At 43.0% G+C, this 19,309-nt stretch overlaps 1 protein-coding gene across 1 annotated transcript; it reads left to right on the top strand.

The window, feature by feature from the left end:
• Positions 1-10,215: 10,215 nt before the first annotated feature.
• dipk1ab (divergent protein kinase domain 1Ab) lies at positions 10,216-19,063 on the top strand. The gene is made up of 5 exons (XM_068707920.1): positions 10,216-10,467; positions 16,788-16,922; positions 17,071-17,178; positions 17,280-17,456; positions 17,989-19,063. Exons 1-5 carry the CDS (start codon positions 10,414-10,416, stop codon positions 18,799-18,801), a joined length of 1,287 nt encoding a protein of 428 aa, XP_068564021.1. The 5' UTR covers positions 10,216-10,413; the 3' UTR covers positions 18,802-19,063.
• The last annotated feature ends 246 nt before the right edge of the window (positions 19,064-19,309 follow it).

The raw sequence follows: 19,309 nt of genomic DNA, 5'->3' as shown, positions 1-19,309 counted from the left end.
GGGAAACACACACTACCAACCACCTCAGTTATTTTCACAGGAAGCTGTTGGGTCGATGCAATCACAGGCTCCTGCTGTGTGAGGGAAGATGTGGTCAGGTGTGAATCGAATGTGGATCTGGATGAAAAGGAGTAAATGATGTCTCGGCCCATAGTGAGTTTTTAAAGGAATCTTTGGACGCTGTCGTTGTTATCTTTCATTTTTGGTGCCTGAAGTCCTCCTTTTATAAAAGCAGATGTATAAACGGATTACGCACAAACTTGTGAAACTTTTGAAAAAAGATTGTTCGTCTTCACAGGAAGTTAGGTTTAGGCAACAAAACCACTTAGTTAGGTTTAGGAGAAGAGCATGCTGACGGTAACTTGACTGACTAACTCATCACTTCACTACCAAGTGACAAACAAGTCACGTGACTAACGTGTGACAAAGTGACATCGTTTACTTTTAATTTGGTACGGGAAATGAACAGCCGCCTCCTGGACAAATGCTTGTGTGTGATGTATCCTTATCCCCTTTCACCCACCCTGTGTGGACTATGTCCCTCTTTATACTACTCAGTTGGTTCCACCAATAATGATACAGGTGTGTTTTACATTGGAGTTAGTTTAGTGCCCGGTGCATCGGTATCAAACGCAGAGGGGCACTCACCGGGGTACAGCCAAAATGTATTTACTTATGCAATGGAAACGTTGTTCACGGCTCCAGTAATTAGGACGGACCTTCAATGCAACGGGAGATATTTCTAGTCCGCTCACCTCACTGAGCGCTTTTGCTAACGTAATGCTAGCACGATTCAAAATGAATAACATTTCGTAGGGTTTCCAAGGTAGTAAATATAATACAACAGTTTGTTTAAGAACAACACTAGCTAGCTAACCAGCCATGTCATTTTCACAAAATCAATATTTTCACAAAATCTTGATTAGCGCAACACTGGCATAAAGCTAATATTATGCTAGCAAGATTAGCTAGTCAATAATTGGGTACGGTTGACAAACTAAATCTCAAATTTGAGAGACAACACACACACACACACACACACACACACACACACACACACACACACCATCGTATTGTCTCGTCACATGATCAAATAGAGACTTGACATTGGACAACATCTACATACATATTTCCCTGAAATCATCATTGCATATTTGTTTATCACAAAAATACAAAAGAAAATAAGAAGGTACACTCCTGTAATTGAATTTTTTTTTTTTTGTTTATTTATAGTTTATGTAGAATAAGCACACACAAAAACACGACAGAGATGGGTTTGTGTTTTCGAGAGATTATATATCAAAACTCCTTTAAACACAGCGTCCTTCTGAGTGGGCAAAATGAATCACCTAAGAGACTTGTAAGTAAGGATGTCTATTTTTACAACCCTGACTGTAAGTAATGAGCAGTCATCACCCTGTAATGGTGTTATAATTACTGCTAAAGATCTATGTCAGGGTCAGTGAACAAAAGTGTCACATGGTGTGAGGCTGTGTGAAACAAGCTGGGCTAAATAAGATGTGTGCGATCACGTCTCAGCCACAGGGAAGGAACAAACACAGCGTTCAGCTGACTCACCGCAGGAAACAGACAACAGGCTATTGATCCAGTTGAAACACTGAAACACACTTTTTCCTCGTGAATGCATACTGTCGTGTTTTCCTTCACCATTTAATGTTCACGTCTCAGGATTGTTTATTTGTGCACGTCTGACAAGAAATTATCAAGCAGTTCATTTAAAAGACAAATTGCACTCTGTGCTGTTTATGGCAAATACTTTCTGTTATTTAGGTATTGTAGATGTGCATACAAACACATTATTGTACAAGAAGCAAAACTAATCTGTTTCTAAGAATTTTGTTACATCACAATTACTAAGATGGTTACAGATTTACATTACAAATAACAATGTACATGTTATTATTGGCAGAGAGGAATTCATTCAAATTGGGTCCATGAAGCAGTGACATGGGAGGTGATCTGTGGGGCTGCAGATGGAGATTGTTATCTCTGTCATGAATCATGGAGGTGTTTTCTTTTCATAAATGGATGAGCATACTGCAACCCAAAAAAACAAACTATTTATGAGATATGTGTTACTTCTAAAATGAGCAATCTCATATGAGTGCAATCGCCATATGTCTGGCTTGAAGAACAAAAATAATGTGTAATTTCATGTATTTTAAAACTGTTCTTCGCCTTCCCCGAGCAGTGATTTAGAATCATCGCCCTGATTGTTTCCAGAGGACGCAGAGAAGCAGGTTCTGGGGAAAAAACTGACAAAGCATGTCAACATAAAGCCTTCAAAATATGGGATTAATATTAACAGGACGGAAAAGGGGGGAATAAAAGGATGAAAAGGCAACTTTAAATGTTTGTTCTAGGCAGGTTGTGAAATAACACCAACAAAGTCTCAATTTTGTCTTTGGATGCCAAACAATGGCCTTACTGCAGTGATGGTTGAAGACCAGCGCAGCAGCTCAAGTCTCTTCCTTCTATTCCAGTAGCGAATGGGTGTTTCATGTAATCTCTGAGCAGCTTCGTCGGGCAGGGTGTCGTGGGGCGTCAGGTCAGACGTTCAGCCGATGTATTGAAGCTTGAAAAAAGGCCAAAGCTTCGTTCGGGAAATCAAAAGCCCGGTGCTTCACCTGAGCCCCGCCGCCAGCTTCTCCATGGCGGCACTGCGCTCTTCCGCTTTCTGCTGCGAACGGCGCAAGACGTTCCTCAGCTCCTGGAGATGGTCCAGCGTGCCCACCAGCTCGCCCTTCACCGTCTTCATCTGGCTCTCCAGCATCTGTGTGTGATGGAGGGAGTTCCTCCTGTGTCGTCTGCTGGAGCGAACTCTTTCCTCCAGGTCCTCCACTGCAACAAGCGACCGGAAAACAAACAGTCACTCACCACAACCACCAGTAAGAGTATGAAGGACAATATGAAGTTAAGAGTGTTCCCTTTGTGATACAGACCCATGTTCTCCTGGTAGGTCATGCTCTCTGAACCAGACTCCGTCTTCTTGTCCAAAAGGTCCTTGGTCTGCTGCAGCATCTTCTCCATCTTGACAAGTTCGGCTGCCTTGGTGTCGCTGTCGCGACGGATTTTCAGTAACTCCCGCTCCCTCTGAGTGAGCTCGCCGTGAAACTTGCTCATGTCGAGTTTTAGAAATCGAAACGGCACGATCTGCAACTTAACAATACGACTGAGTGATCTGCGATACAACAGCCGGCAACCTCAGTGAGCACAGGACACAAGGATGACGCCTCTGAACTCGATTTCAACGTCCAATCATGTTCCACTCTGAAGCATAGACTTCTCTTAATGCTGCTGCAGCTCATGAAACGCCGGTTTTGTTTGCAAATGAACTGCACAGCGGGTGATATTTAGCTTTTTTATAGCTTTCTGTAACCTCGGCACATGTCTGGAAGTCATCTGGAAACAGCCGGTTCTCAGTACACACCATAGCAATTGACAAGTCATGAGACTGGCTCCAAGCAAAAAACGGATCATTTTTACACTTACTCACCGGTGACAAAGCTCCCTTTGCTAATGAGACGAGGAGGAATGAGGTTCAAAACAACTTGAAAACATGAGCAGGATAGTATATCGGCTGTGGGCTATTCTCAACAGTATTTACTGCTGATACCGTTAGCATCTAAAACAGAAACATTCAGGCCATCACAGGACAGATCTGTGCTATGGAAATAAAGAATATCAAATACAAAGTAGAAACTAAGTAAACTTCATCTTTCAAAGTAAACAAAAAGACACTAAATAGCCATGCTTTCTCTGTTTTTGATTATGTTCCAAGAAACACAGTAGTCAGACAGGCTGTGAATGATCTTCACTTTAGTCAGACTTTTTCCCACATGCCGTGCAAATGTGACCGTGTCCTAAGGCTAGCATGCAACACTTTTGTAAAAAAAGAACAATGTGTATGCTAACACAAATATAATCCCTCTCAATCATCACTGACGACCCACTAAAAGTGTGTGCTGGTGTCTGTATCCCTCTGCCTGTATTTTCTTTGTGCTTCTTATTTTGCTGTGTTCGGGACGTTTCTGTACAGAAGGCAGACGAGCATAATGAAGAGTGCCTTGGGCCGCATTCCTTCGAAATCCGGCACCTTCCCGTAAGGTTTGTGAGGTGTGGTGGATGTGATTTTTGGTGCTTTAGAACGCAGTTTGAATGCTATTTTTACAAACAGCAACCGACAATGTGACCACATGCTGTACCTTTCATAATAATAAATAACATTAACATTCATATGAATTAATAATTCAAAATAAACACAAGAAAATGATTTTGAGTGTGCAAAAAACACTCCCCAAGCAACAAAAGTGGCTCCTGACATTTGTACTCAATAATAACAAAACCCCCAAAATGACACGGAATGAAAAACAATCAATCTTATTGGGAGAAAATGGAAATTGCAATTCATGCCCATACTTCTGCTAATTATTGGCAGCAGAGCCTCTTTCTCACACGCCATATGCTTCCAGTCTTTCTCAGGTTCCTTTGTGGATCATGGCCCCTCTTCTCTTTGCCGTTTGGGCTCCAGCGTTGTGTGGGGCGCATCATGCAAGGCCTTGAGGTGGGATTAGAGGCACAGTATAGAGCATCAATGGAGACTCTGTTGTGTGTGATTTGAGCCAAGATTCAGAGTGTTTTGTACTTTTTTCAATCTCTCTCTGCTCTCAATCAGTGACCACAACATACCTCCTACATTTCTTCACGATGGCTAAATGTTTGGTAGAGCATATCATATTGTGTGACATATGATATAGTATAGGTATTATACACATAGGAATCTATGCTCCATTGATCTGCCTGTCCAGTTAGAGAGACTGAGGGGAAATGACCCAAAGTTAAAGGTATTTTTAAAGACCTAAAATTATATCTGACGGTGGCATAAGTATCAAATTCCATTTAACCTGTTGAGTATTTATTCATCACGTACATTTTCAGATTTCAGTGGTTGCTGTTTTGCATTGATGTTTACAATCATTATCAATGTAAATAAACCTCAAACTGCCTCGTAAAACCGTAACAACAAAGCTTCCATCACGGCCTGGTGTTAGTCCAGACCTTTTCATTCACAGTTGTATTACAGAGTGTGCCTTTAATGTTCTCCCCTTCTCTCTCTACAAACAGTAACTTAAGTCTGTTCGTAAAGGTTTTCTCCTGAGGGCCCAGTGCTCGGTGGCATCTCCCTGAGGCAAAGTGTTACCTGGCAATCTTGCTGCTCGCCGCAGTTGTGGCGTCAAGATTTGCAGAAATACCAAACAGAGAGCCGTCACATCCTGCGCATGCTGCACACTAGACAGGTGAGAACCGTGTTGCGGGCGCTCATCTGCTGTCTCGTTCTTCAGCTCCCCCTCTGTCTTACATGCACACGTCTCCAGAGCCAATCAGTAGCTCCTGATTGCAGTGATTAGACATAGATATAGGCTGATTCCTGACAAATTACGTTCTTGTTTAATGTGTAATTGCTACGCTGTTAATACTTATAGTCCCCCTTGCAAGAAGGTCACTCTCCTCCAGGGCTTCATGTGGCTTCATTTGTTCTCATATACAGTCTATGGTTGTTCCTGCAGCGTGACTAGCGCGGCCTCCGTCTCCACCTCCTTCCTCCAGGCTGGGCACATTGCGGAAACAAAAACAAGATCACATTTATTTTAATAACCTAAACCCCAACCTTATGAAACTGAGGATGATGCAATGCAAATTCTATTTCAAAAACAGTGAAACGTTATCAGTAAAACTGATAACGTTTTGCTTAGCAACGGTCACATTTTCACTTATCCGAACAAGAAAGCAATGTCTTTTTAAAGCAGAGAGTTTACCAAATGGGACCTCTTCCCTTCCGGGTAATCCAGTTTGGAGGAGTGACCCATTAAAGGCTGCTGTGTTAGACATTTGATACACTTCTCTACAATGAGGCGATTGTGTTCCAGAAATCTCCGAACAGGCACATGATCAAAAAGTGCATTTAGCGTTGTTGATCTCGCAGTGTCCACAAGCCTGGCCATGTGGCGTGCTGCACTGCGTTGTGTATTTGTTGCCGTGGTTAAAGCTGGTAGACCTATAAAGAATATAGGTCAGGAGTAGTTCACAGGATTGATTATTAGTGTTAGCCTAATCATTGGCCGCTTAAATCTGCTGTCAACAGTTCAACTTGTTGCAGTCTCCAAAATCCATCACATTAGACCCCTGTGTGTGTGAGCACAAATGAACAAGGTGCTTTCCAGATATTTTTCCCCCCAAGCCCATTTGAAGACGCTAATCATTACAAATTGGTTAAGTATATACATTTGTTAAAAGGCTTAATAATATCCTAAAACAGCTGGGCATTGTAGCTTTTTTTGCAACATTACTCAAACAGATGTGCATTTGTTGGGGACTATTTTCAGCTGCAGATTAATATATTTGGTGTCCTAGTGGGTATTTGGTGGCATCTTGGGGTGAGTTTGCAGATTGCAAATAACTGGATATCCCTCCGCTTAGCCCTCCCTAAGCCCTCCTCATTCATGTGTTTCTACTAGTTTTGGGACAACAATGGCGCTCTAAAGCACAGAGCAGTGAGATAGGTCAGGTTTTTGGATACGCTGACAATCCTTGTCTAAAAACAGAACGTCACCAGATTTACTCTTTTAAAGGCCTGGCAATCTTACTTTGCTCTTCACTGGACCTCTTCTGGTTAGAATCACTGCAGAAGAGTTGCCAGTGCAGAAGAAAAGAACTATGTTCTTTGTGTGATGTTTCTTGCATCCTTACAGCTCATGAACCCACTCCCTCCTCATTCTGAATATCCATGTGTTTTGTAGCTGGATACAGCTGTAACATTGTAATACAGAAGAGTCACCATGAGGGGGAAGGCTAACATCAGATATTTCACATGAGTCTGCCTGCTCTCTCTCTCTCTCTCTCTCTCTCTCTCTCTCTCTCTCTCTCTCTCTCTCTCTCTGAACAAAGCGCTTTTAATCAAGCAATACTTCTCTTTTGTGACTCATTTTAACATCCACTTTAAAATGACAAATCGACCTCACACATCACCTGTCCTCGACATCTCTATTAAGGACAATTTGCAGCGCAGGTACAAACCGTTCCAGATCAGAAATTATTTCTGGCAGGCTGTGTGACGGGAAGCGTCCTGTCGCTTGTTACCGCGGTTACTTATTGGCTCGTGACGGATGTCAGTGGAACGAAGAGGTAATGAGCAGGTGTGGGCTGCAAGACTAAACGGGGATTAAGGCAAGGTAAACTGAATTTCGGCGTGGAAATCTCTGTGGATGTTTCCCAGTGTCGACTAATCTGAAACGTTATGTTTGTGGAGAAGGCCTTCATTACATTAGACGGTGTGTGTGATTATCCACACATCCAAAGAGGACTATTCCTGAAGCCCATCTATCTCAGGATTTCTCTGTGCACCGCTCCAGTGGTGCCACTTCTGCCTTCCTCTCTGCATCAAGGTTGTTGTTTGTTTGTTCTTATATGGAAATAGATTTTTTTTTTTTTTTTTTTTTTATCTGCCCACTCAAAGTGCCTCAAGGTAATCAGCATTGCATAACCGAAGGAAACACCATATGTGCATCCAGTTTCTGTCCTCTAGGCTCATATAAATCTCCTCCAATCTCTAAACTGCTCTCCCAGCAAATCCAATATACCAGGCAGCGATGCCAGCTTTGTTTTCGGTCTTCCCTAATGTTCTCTCTATTAAGAATTTAGCAGTGTGGCTATCCCAGCTCTGTTGCGCTGCATGCGCTCTTTAGTATCGGGCAAATCAAAATCTCTTTCATTTCTAACTGTAAAGACATATTGTGTTTGTGCTTTCACACTCGGCAATGCTTTTTTTCACGACATGCAATCGCAGGAAGTTTGCCTGTTTTGATGTGTGATAATGTGCATCATGCTGCACATGACGGTGTGCTTTATAACTGTGCCCATTGCCTTCATGCTGGTGCATTCCTTCAGAGCACTCTTACAGTCTTGTATGTCTTCATTTGTAGGACGCCAGCAAGAAATCTCACGTGCCACTGCAGAACCAAGTACAGATTTTAGAAATCTTAACACATTTCAGGTAGCTTTAGTGCAAAATTATAGGCAAAGCAATAATGTGATATTTATGCCTTTCACGTGTCACATTAACATGCAAATCTCTATCTAAGAACATAAAGAAGAGGACGCTCTACACGGCTGTTCCCTCTGCTGTAATGGGAAAAATATATACTTATATCATGAAATGTTTTAAAAGATGTACAACTGAAAGGTAAGGTGAGGAACACAAATACTGACATAACACAGCAGTCCTATAGAAGTAGTTCATCAGTTTTATTGAACGCAGCGTCTTGTTTCTCACGGCTGGTCACACACTCCCACTTCGGACAGAGGAAGTGAAGACACAGTGTCTGACAAGTTTGAGACAGACCGTAAAACCATCACTGGTTCCCAGTAAACACACTTGGCATGTGTTTACATAAGAACGATAGCCAGGGCACGAGAACATCTACTCCTTGTCAATGATGGTGGTTTTGGTATCTTGTACGACGTTGAACTTTTCACCACAGACACTGACTGAGGTGGCTGTGGTGCATCTTTCCCTTGCAAGCAAAATAAAATAGAAGGGGCCAACTTTGAATCATTTGAAGACTTCATTATTTTCTTTGAATCTGTGAACAAAACTCTTCTCCCGATTTATAATTAGAAGTTTTTCCAAAACACTGCTCCCCCACTACTATGATTTAATGATGGAAGAAAATACATGCATTCAATACAGGCTAATCCCGATGACATTCAATGAGAAATAAAATATACATCACAAAAAGGATTTAAGGGATTCATGCTCTCGCTGTGGTAATGGAGCCAACAGCTTCGTATTCTCCATCCTCAGCCGGACACAAGCGTCCCTCTCGGCTGGGAGACTTGTCCCTGAAGAAAGCCTGAAGACATCTGTCTTTTTACGTGTTCTTTTTTTATTCAAACCAGCAAGGCGTTGCGAATCTTTTAATATGTTGTTATAATGTATTACGACAGTATGTATTGTAAAATGTTAAAGTTCTCTTTGGCTTAGGTAAGCTCACTAGTGGGTCTAACTCTGCATTCAGCCATTTCATATTAATAAATGTATTTGTGACATATTGGAGTTAACCATACAGAGTTGGTGCCTATTAAACAGTAAAACAAATTTGCATTCATTTGAAGTTGTGTTTCTACATATTTACTTTCATCTCTGCTTTGGTCTCCACCACCTCCTTAGGGTAATATGGCTCTTCAGCTGCCACTATATGTTCCCCGGGTCTGATATGAGAGTTGAGACTGAACTAAAATGGTACAGTTGTGGACCACTGAAGCAAAACAATGAGCCGAAAGACACTAAAAAGCTCTGGAGGTGAGAAGAACCGCAGAGTATATGGTGATAACGGTATACAGCTATACGCACTATGGGTGAAGGAAAACGGAAAGCTGCTATTTGGATTCTGCGGCGAAGCGCGGCCAACCTAAAAGTTGGGGATGGTTTAATAACTTTTAGTTGCAAGCTGCAGCCAGAGAGTCCCCACAGCCAATCAGTGAACAGAGTCCTGTGACATGTCGACCTAAAGAATTTCTTCCTGCCTGAAACGCATGAACACACCTCCTGGTCGCAGAAAAAAAATTTAATAATTTAGAATGGTGAACAGACAGCTTCACTGGAACTACTGTACTTAGTGGGTCTCTATTACCAGGAATGAATGTACACTCTGCAGCCAATCAGAATCCAGTATTCACCCAGATCCATACAAAACACGTTACTTAGTGCAGCTTTAATGAAATGTGATTTTTCTGCATGAAGCAATTTATTGTAAAGCTCATTTGTCTTACGTGTGTTAAATTCACATATGAAATCACACTAAAATAAATAGATAGATTTTCAAATAAGCAATGCACACATGTGGTTTTCACACACTCGTGAATGTTATGTAATTTATGCTAAAAAAAAATAAAATAAAAACAGACACAACCAAATTGTCTGTCACCTAAACAAATCTGCTGTGGAAACGAAATCTTCACGAAGACTCAAGATTGTTGTTGGAGGAGCCCCAGCGTGCCTGTAGTCAGCATCCATCTTTTTACATTAAAACATACACTGAAGGCTGCGAACTGTTCCCCATCCTCCTCCTGTAATTGGCCAAAACGCCCCGAGGAGTGATCGCGGGCCAATATGAGCCTCACTTCGCTGCAGTCGAACGGCGCAGCTCTGGTCTGGCGCCGCCGCGCGTCGCCCGCCTCCAAACACGCATCATTCACGGTGCTGCCGACAGAATCGGTAATGCTCCGTGCTCGGAAAATGTCCAGGGTTAGTCCTATAGGCGTTGCCCGACACCGCGCGAAGCGTGCGCCGAATTCCCTCCCTCGACAGCTCGTGTGAGATGTTCTCCGTTTGCCATGGCAAGAGGTCTGTTTCCATGGGGGCTCTTCAGAAAGCCGCCGCACATCCAGGTAAGCTTCTGGGAAATCCCTCCTCACTCTGGAGTCCAACTGGGAATCGACCCCGGCTCTGTGTATGTACGCTGTGTCTCCGTATACACTCAGGTGTCAGATGTAGAGATAAGGCGGCGATGCGACTGATTCATTCACAGCACTATTCTACTTTATCATTTGACCTTCATTTCGCACATCGATTGGTGGCAATTTGCAGGCGTTACTGTAAAGGCTTTTCCTGACAGAATCCTAAAGTCACTTGATGCTCGACGGCTCAACCAGCCTCCTGATCCTCGTTGCTGTAGTAACCGCATCCATGATGCCTCGTGCTGGTACAGAGACTGTATCTGCGGCTGCAAAACTTTAGTATCGCCGTACATTACATGAGTCATGCACTTAGTCCTTCTTCGGGGTACCACAGAACAGTAAGCGCTTTACCATCATTCACTTGGATTACATAAAACCATAGACCTGCATATGACACGGCGCTGCTGCTCCTCATCTTGGAAGATGTTGAACATTATGTAACATGGTTGATGTGAGCGGAATTAGGTGAAGTCCACTGTGGCTTTCCTCATAAGTCAAATTAAACTCTGCTGGAGGTGGGAAGCCCCTCAAGGACACGTGGAGGTCTCGGGAAACCCACATTTAAGGTCCACACAGTTAGATCATTGATAGAAAGTCAACTGGAGCACATTCCCCAGCTGGCTCAAAGTGTTTCAAAGTGCCTCCCCGCGGCTGCGTCATCAGACCAGTCTGACTCGAGCTCTCCGCTGTGTATCTTTGAGACATTCGGCTAATTTTGGTCGAAAGATGAGCCGCCGGCGTGTGCTTCCTGCCCGCCTGCCCCCGATGCATTTCAGAGACAACATCTGTCAAGTGCAGTGAATAGAGGGAGACACAGCCAGTCTCCGGAGACAGACACCCGCATCGCTCCGTTTTCTAGGCCACCTCAGCCTTCCGGTGACAACTTAAGAAGTGTCAGTCTGTGATCCTCGGAGAGAAGCTATTTCCACTGAAACACAAGAGCTGACGAGTCCTGCAAGATGGAAACGTTGCTCTTCTTCCTATGCAGACTGTGGTCTGTGGTTGAGCACAACTGTTCGTGCTCATCCTTCACAGGTGATGCAAAGATCGTGTGAAAGCATGTAGTGCCTGTTGAAAACTCCCATGAGTTATCTAATGCTGTGGCATCCATTGAGACCGTTTTCATGACGTTAAGAGCTTTGCTCGTTCCAAAAATGTACCTTTTTGAGTGCAATTCAATATTTCAACAAGTCGTACATATTATTAGTTTTTTTTTATCATGTCCATTTCTATTTAAAGGCTCCTTGTCGCAGTTTTTCTCGCTGATGTGCTGTATTCACTTCATAGATTACCTTGTGGTAATATTCTGCATTTTATATTTAACCTTAATCCCACCTGCAGACCCCAGAGGTAAACATGTTGTTGTAGCTCACTGGTGCTTTATTCTGTCAGTCCAGTTTTTCATGACTTTGTCGATTGTTTTTCTCCAAAATAATTAATATTATTGTTTTATATTTCTGTCTTAATTATTGCTTTTTTTTTAAAATATCATTGTATTCTGCTCATCCAGTTTTAATAGATGGAAGAATTTACAGAGTTCATGTTTGCCATGGGTCCTAATTCAAAGTATCAAACATGATCAGGTGGGAAGATCTATTTTTGTTCTACAGAATATGCAAATTTACTGTTACTAACCATAATAAAAAAATAATAATCTGCTTGTTTTATATGCAGATGACATTATTTACATAACTGATGATGTTTTGAGAGGGAACAAGTTATCATTTTGATGGCTGTTTCTTACAGTAGTAGTTACAGTAACCTATATTTAACAGGAATTGTTACATCATTTTTGTCCAAATATGAATACATGTGGAAAAAAAATGTCCTCAAAAGGGAGCATTTCAGCATGGAATCATTTCTGAAATGATGTCTACCATATATCCTCTAGGTGAGTGCACAGAATCCACTCCAATTCCCGGCCATTAATTAGATTCATTTATTACTTTCAAGTTGCACAAACTGCCAATTGTTGACATTTTGTTGGTCCTACAACCTTTTCTGCATATTAAATCAAAAACAAACAAAAAACACTGACGTGCATTCACAACAACAGAGATGGAAAGATAAAGTTCTTGTGTTATGAAAAAGAACATTTTCATAACCCAACTTTTTGACTGATTCCAGGTGACAATTTTGAGGCTTTGTAAATATACACTCCAGTACAAACTGAGATGATGTTGAATCAGACCAAATGGATGTTGGAGGTAAATCGTTAGCAGCCGTATTGGGATATTTTTGCACGATGCACTTGTTGGTTCAGATATGGGAGGGGGGGTTAGGTGAGAATCACGGCACCATGACAGACAGAACAACTGCTGATAAAGCAATGTTCACATGTGTTATTGTCGCAGTATTGAGTCAGCATGGAAATGTTGGCTTTGTGTGTGTGTGTGTGTGTGGGGCGGGGGGGTTGCTTGCTGTCTGGACTGTGATGACTCAGATCTTTGTAGTGTCTGTGCAGACAGTGTGGCATTCTTTTCTTCTTCTTTTTTTTTCCTTCAGAGAGTCTGTGACAAGTGGAGAGGCATGCTACATAACTCTCTCAGGTTGTCCTCAACAAGCCTTTTCTTTCGATTTCAATATGTTGTCACGCAAACTATTTGCGGTTGTATGCCGTTATTCGCTCCCTCAGCCCCGTCCGTCGTTCTGTTATCATGTCTTTCTCGGCTCTGCGCGGCGGCCCATTAACCGGCAGCCTCTGAGGGATAGCTTTATAATCATACATAATGGATGAATGGGTGTGCAGGCTGCAAAAGCCAAGTGTCAGAACAGTAATGTGCTGCTCTTGATCAGCTTTAATCTCCTCTCTGCCTCAGTGGTTCAACGTGAGCTTGCGCGCCGCAACCGTACAGCGCTCGAGTCTTTGAATGTATGGCTGAACCTTCGGGGGGTTGAGTTGAGGCTGTGGGTGGGGTGCAGACTAGGAGGGGAGTTCAACCAGATCGAGGCAGACCGTTTCTTTCCACCCACCTCAGCACATGGCCACAGCTCCCAGTCAGTCTCTAATTAATAGCTGTCACAGCAGCCACAATCGATATCACCTCATTAGCCATGTTTGTGTAATTCTCTCCCTTCACAAAGGGTCAATACATAATCCCGGAGATAGAAATGCATCGGCCAGAGTTGAAATGAAAGCCACAGACTATATCGATTTGGAAAAAGGCCGACCATACGTTTGTTTCCCCCACAGAGTGTTATTTCCATAATGCTTTTGCCGTTGATGCATTTCACCTACGGAAAAATCGATAGGGAGCTACTGGCAGCACTAGTGTGGTCCCTGCTTTTACATTTTCTGCGGGCCAGCACGGTCAGATTTGTAAGTATACCAGTCAATAAATAAAGCAGCAGAAACCATATTTAAATCACATGAGTTAAATTGCTTGTCATTGATCATTTGCCATTTCTGAGGGGTGTTTGTGAGATGATTTGTATTGTACAATAAAGGCATCTGTCAATTGGACTTGTTTCTTTAACAGCACGATCAGCTGTCAGGCAGTAATCTAAAATGCATAGAGGTGACTGTATTCTGACACATGTTTGATTTTTGTAGACTGGTTTAAGACCGTAAACCAGAAAACACAGAGGAGCTGTCAGCGGATCGGAATCAAAGATGTGACTGACTTTTAGAAATACTAATATTTAATTGATAATTAATAGTTATCACTCCAGCGCAACTCAAAAGCTTGTGAAATGTACCGATTGCTATTTTTAATAATTGTATTCCTAAACTTTAAACTGTTAAATCATATTTTCTGTAAATTTCTTTAAAGGGGACATATCATGCTCATTTTGAATGTTCCTATGTATTTTGGGTTTCTACTGTAACATGTTTACATGCTTCAAAGTAAAGAAAAAACACTTTATATTTATTATACTGTCTGTCTCATTATACCCGTGTTCGTCCTCTGTCTGAAACGCTCCGTTTTAGTGCCTGTCTCTTTAAGACCCTTATGTCCCCTTTAAATGCTGTTTCAAAGCCTCCGCACTGCCAGAATATAATTACAGTGAAGAAATTCAAAATCCCTTCATTATGTTTTAATTAAAGGTATTGTATTGCCCAAAACAGTTCAACTTAAAGCTGCACTAATCAATATTTTTACACCAACAGTTGAGTAAGTCCCTGTGTGAAATGTGAAAGGAGTCGCTCATAGCAACGAACCCACAGAGCATAATCACACGACTGTAGTTTCTCTCGGCTCTACGGATTATTACAGCTTCTTTCAGATCGTTGTTTTTTGTTTTGTGGCTGACAACTTCGCTGTTTTGGTTTAGTACACTTCCTGCTCAGCACCAAGCGGCAGGCAGGATGAGGTTAATGACGATCTGGTAAACAAAGCATTGCATTTAACAGTTAAGGACACGTATACCACTAAAGATTAAAGACTAAAGAGCTTAAAGGAACGTGGATGTTGAACTTAGTTACTTCGGGTGACCAGATGTGTAAATTGGTAACCCATTGACAGGTTGTGATGCTGCCCCCAAGTGGCCAAAAAGTAAAATAATGCAGGTTTGAAGATATTAAGCGTTAAAATGATCAGAATTAGCCTTCAAATACAAATCCTGTGTAACCGCAGAGTGTAAACTCGTCACGTTGTTAAATTCTCAGAATTAGAGAAGAAAATAAAGACGTTCCCAGAAATAATGAAGAAAACAATGACCTCTACGTCCTCACTGATAGCTACAGCCCTGACATGAAAAATATACTGACATGCTTTTTCCTAAAAACAACAGAGCAACATGAGATTAAGGACCGCTGCTTGGAGAGAAACGAGATTACAGAGTGACATATAGAGGCTGTCTGAAAGCTCTATTTCTGTATTATCTGTGGTGTCAAAGGCACCAGATGGATGGGGAATCCATTTAGAGACACATACAAATGTAATCTCTTTGCCAACGCTGAAAAGAAAACCCCACATCTTGTGCTTCTAAGTTTGCTTTTATCTATTAGTTTGAGTGCATATAGGAAAAGAGTGACCAATGAGCTATTTTACATTTAACTGTAAAGTTGTCAGAAAGATCCCAGACGAAGATGAAGCACAGAGTGTTACAGAAAGTAAAAGTAGTGTGTGTGTGTGTGTGTGTGTGTGTGTGTGTGTGTGTGTGTGTGTGTGTGGGCGGGGGGGGGGGGTAGCGATACCTAGCCCAATAAAGACAATTAGAACTGAAAGGAGCAGACAGTGGAAGCAGGGGGAGTTCATCACTGTCAAGTGCAATAATCCATAATGGAAGTACTGTTAAAAACTCCTGTTCTCCAATTGGAAGACTGCCATTATTGATCCAAGCAGACTGTATTCATCAGCAGGGGAATTAGAAAGAAAATCAAAAGACAAGGTAATGAGGCTGGAGTCGCTCTAAATGTTCCACTGTTGCTGTGCCAGACCGCAAACACCATTTACCGTTAATTACCGAGCACCTATTTAGAGGCAAATGCACTAATGATGTACTCAGTGACACAACTCACTTGGGAGCTCATTTGTAGTCCACCAACTGGCCTGTTCCCACACTCATAGAGCAAATGACTTTCACTGTAAACATCAATTAAAAGATTGCCATATTGGCTCGTGTATTGTAATCTTTCAAAGTTTAGATATTTTTAGGTTAGGTCGACAGAACACATGCTGAGCACATGTGTTCCGTTTCGTCGACAGCGATCCTAAGACGTTAGCCAAAGTGCTCCACGGGGGTTGCACAGGAAATGGAGTCCCTTTAGTGCTACACCAAAAAAAACACAAAAAAAAACAATCCTGGTGAAGGACGAATGAGTTGGGAAGTCTTACAGCCTGAGAAGAGAAGAAGAAGAAGGGGATTCATCTGTATTGTACGGCAGCAGGGTGACCTGTGGAGGTGGTGTATTGTCTACCCTTACGGCTCGGCAATGTAGTGATTTTATCTTCATGGCTGTTCATTCTCAGTCCTGGATTGTGCAGATACCCATACTTAACATCGCTTCTAAAAAAAACAAAACACACAATGCAAAGGTCTTTGCAAATAAAAACTGTGAGCTCTTCTGCCCATGAATGAAGGGACTGATGAACCGGGCCTTTAACAACAAGCATGACTCTCATCCCCTCATTAATCTCCATTTTGATATATCTCATCTCCATTTCTCCGTCTGGCCTCAGATCACCCCCGGGCCAGCTTAATGCACTGAAACGCTGAGTGTTTCATTTAGAGCACCGATATGCCGCCGAACCTTAATATACGATCCAATTGAGTGACAGAAACCTCTTGAAATCTGTTTCCAACAGGCCAAATTTTCCTACCTGCATATGAAGTACCTGTTCTTTTCCTGGCTGGCCGTGTTTGTGGGCAGCTGGATAGTGTACGTCGAGTACTCGTCCTACACGGAGCTGTGTCGCGGGCACGAATGTAAAAATTCAATAGTGAGTACGCACACGCATCGCCGACCCACCCACACCTTGTTCTACATTCTGTACGTCTTATATTCTTGCCGCTTGATAATGTTGTTTTTCTCCCCCCCCCCTCAGTTACCTTTATGCAGCTGACCAACACTTCCATTGTATTTTTCAGTGCGATAAATACAGGAAAGGAGTCATTGACGGCTCGGCCTGCAGCAGCCTTTGCGAGAAAGACACGCTTTACCTGGGGAAGTGCTTCACTGCCATGCCCAAAAGCCAGGTCAGTCTTTTTTTTTTTTATTATTTCTTACATCAAATACTCCTTTCCAGTCTGCTTGGAGTGAATCCAGCTGCACCTCAGGCCTACCCTGTGTACTCTAGGTGTACTCTGGGAGCTGGGGAGACCTGGAGGGAGTCGTTAAGTGCCAGATGGAGGAGGCTCCTCATTACGATTTGGGAAGTGAGATGGAGCCGAGGAAGGAGGCGTCGGCCTTCAACAAGCCCACCAAGGGGACCTCTGTGGAAAAGTTCAGAGAGATGATCCTCAACCACCTTAAGGTCAGGAAGCCCCCCCATTAAATAATTGTATTGACTTGTTCTCGCCTCAAATGTGATCAGAAACATATTTTAGTGTATTGTTCAGCTGTAAAATGAGTGCGTTTTGCTCCAGTCATTTTCAACATGGCGGCCGGGTCACGCTCTTTCTCATTTTACGGCTGAACAGTAAACTGAAGTATGTCTTTGAAAACATTTGAGGCGAGAAATAGACAGAGTAACAGAAAATTGGGACCGGTGATTGACGGCTGCGTTGGAGACTCCTCGGCTCTGATTGGTTGTTTTCTTTGTGGGCGTGGTAGAATCTTTAAAACGCCATTAGGAGCATTAAAAGAAGACAGAGGAACCTGATTTTTTTTTCACAGATTATCCGTCTCATGTACTACTGAGTGACCGTGTGAGCAAATATAATTAAAAGATATTTTATAAAAGTCACCAACTGCAGCTTTAAACACGAGATCAAATAGAATCCAGCATTGAGTCTAGCTTGAAAAAGCTCTGGTTTGCCTTAAAGCTTTTTCCTTTTCTTGTACAGGCTAAAGTGGGGGATCAGGCCAACATTGCTGACCTGGCGACCCAAGTATTGTCTATAACGGATGCCAACAAAGACGGTCACATCTCGCTGCCCGAGGCCCGCTCCACGTGGGCTCTGCTGCAGCTCAATGAATTCCTGTTGGCATTGGTCCTGCAAGACAGAGAGCACACGCCCAAGTTGCTGGGCTTCTGCGGAGACTTGTACGTGATGGAGAAGGTGCCACATTCCCCCCTGTACGGCATCAGCCTGCCCTGGATCATCGAGGTGTGGATTCCCGCGGGTGTGCGCCGCAGCATGGACCAGTGGTTCACCCCCTCCTGGCCACACAAGGCCAAGATCTCCATCGGACTGCTGGAACTGGTCGAGGACGTTTTCCACGGCACTTTCGGCAGCTTCCTCATGTGCGACGTGAGCGCCGCCAGCTTCGGCTACAACGACCGGCACGACCTGAAGGTGATGGACGCGCGGTACATCGTTCCCGAAGCCATCTTCCAAGAAGACGTCAGGCAGCAGCGCTGCGATGCGGACGAGGATTGCCTCTACGGGGCGGACTGCCTCACTTCCTGCGACCTCACCAAGCACCGCTGCACACCCGAGGTCACCAGGCCCAACTTGGCCAAAGCCTGCGAGGCGCTCAAGGACTACATCCTGAGAGGCGCCCCGTCCGATGTCAGGGAGGAGCTCGAGAAGCAGCTGTACGCTTGCGTCGCGCTGAAAGGGTCGGCGGAACAGATGGAGATCGAGCACTCGCTGATTCTGAACAATCTGAAGAGCTTACTGTGGAAGAAAATCTCTCACACGAAAGACTCCTAATAAAATCGGCACGCGTTCAGACTCCTTCATTTCAGTTATGAAATAAAATATTGGGACTGTTTTCCACTGTGCAGACAGGAGTACACGATTCCCCCGTATTTATTCATCTCGACGTGTAACTGACATTTTATCCCAAAGCAGTTGTCAATGAATGTCGCCCTTCATGTTATGTCTTAAAGTTAACTTTAATATACTGGAGCAACATGAGCAAGTGCAAATTTTTTTTTCTGAAACGGTGACAATGACCCATCAATAAATTTGACTGAACTGTACCAGCCTGAACAGTGAGCGTTTAACCCTTTGCAGTGCACCCTGTAGTAGTAGTAGTAGTAGTAGTTTGTGAGCTCTCGACTTTCTGATTTACCCTTTGGTTTCTGTTTGCAGAAATTATTTCATGACTCAGCTTTTTTTCCCTTCTCTTCATACAAGCAAATCGGCCTATAAGCCACGACGCCATCAAGTGGTTAAATGACAAAACTTTCCTAAAAATAATAAGGGGCTCAAGAAA

Source organism: Cebidichthys violaceus, unplaced genomic scaffold, assembly GCF_023349555.1.
Source record: "Cebidichthys violaceus isolate CVI_PGR_0920_01 unplaced genomic scaffold, fCebVio1.0.p SCAF_13, whole genome shotgun sequence".
In the NCBI taxonomy this organism is placed as follows: domain Eukaryota; kingdom Metazoa; phylum Chordata; class Actinopteri; order Perciformes; family Stichaeidae; genus Cebidichthys; species Cebidichthys violaceus.
The sequence above is the reverse complement of the archived record's forward strand: the minus strand, read 5'-3'. Positions and strand labels throughout refer to the sequence as shown.

What these genes read in the sequence shown, in the direction of transcription:
- dipk1ab (XM_068707920.1), top strand. Translation starts at nt 10,414, where the DNA reads ATGGCAAGAGGTCTGTTTCCATGGGGGCTCTTCAGAAAGCCGCCGCAC. An exon ending in ACGAATGTAAAAATTCAATA is followed by an intron (nt 16,923 to 17,070) that starts GTGAGTACGCAC and finishes TGTATTTTTCAG; the next exon opens with TGCGATAAATACAGGAAAGG. An exon ending in TGATCCTCAACCACCTTAAG is followed by an intron (nt 17,457 to 17,988) that starts GTCAGGAAGCCC and finishes TTTCTTGTACAG; the next exon opens with GCTAAAGTGGGGGATCAGGC.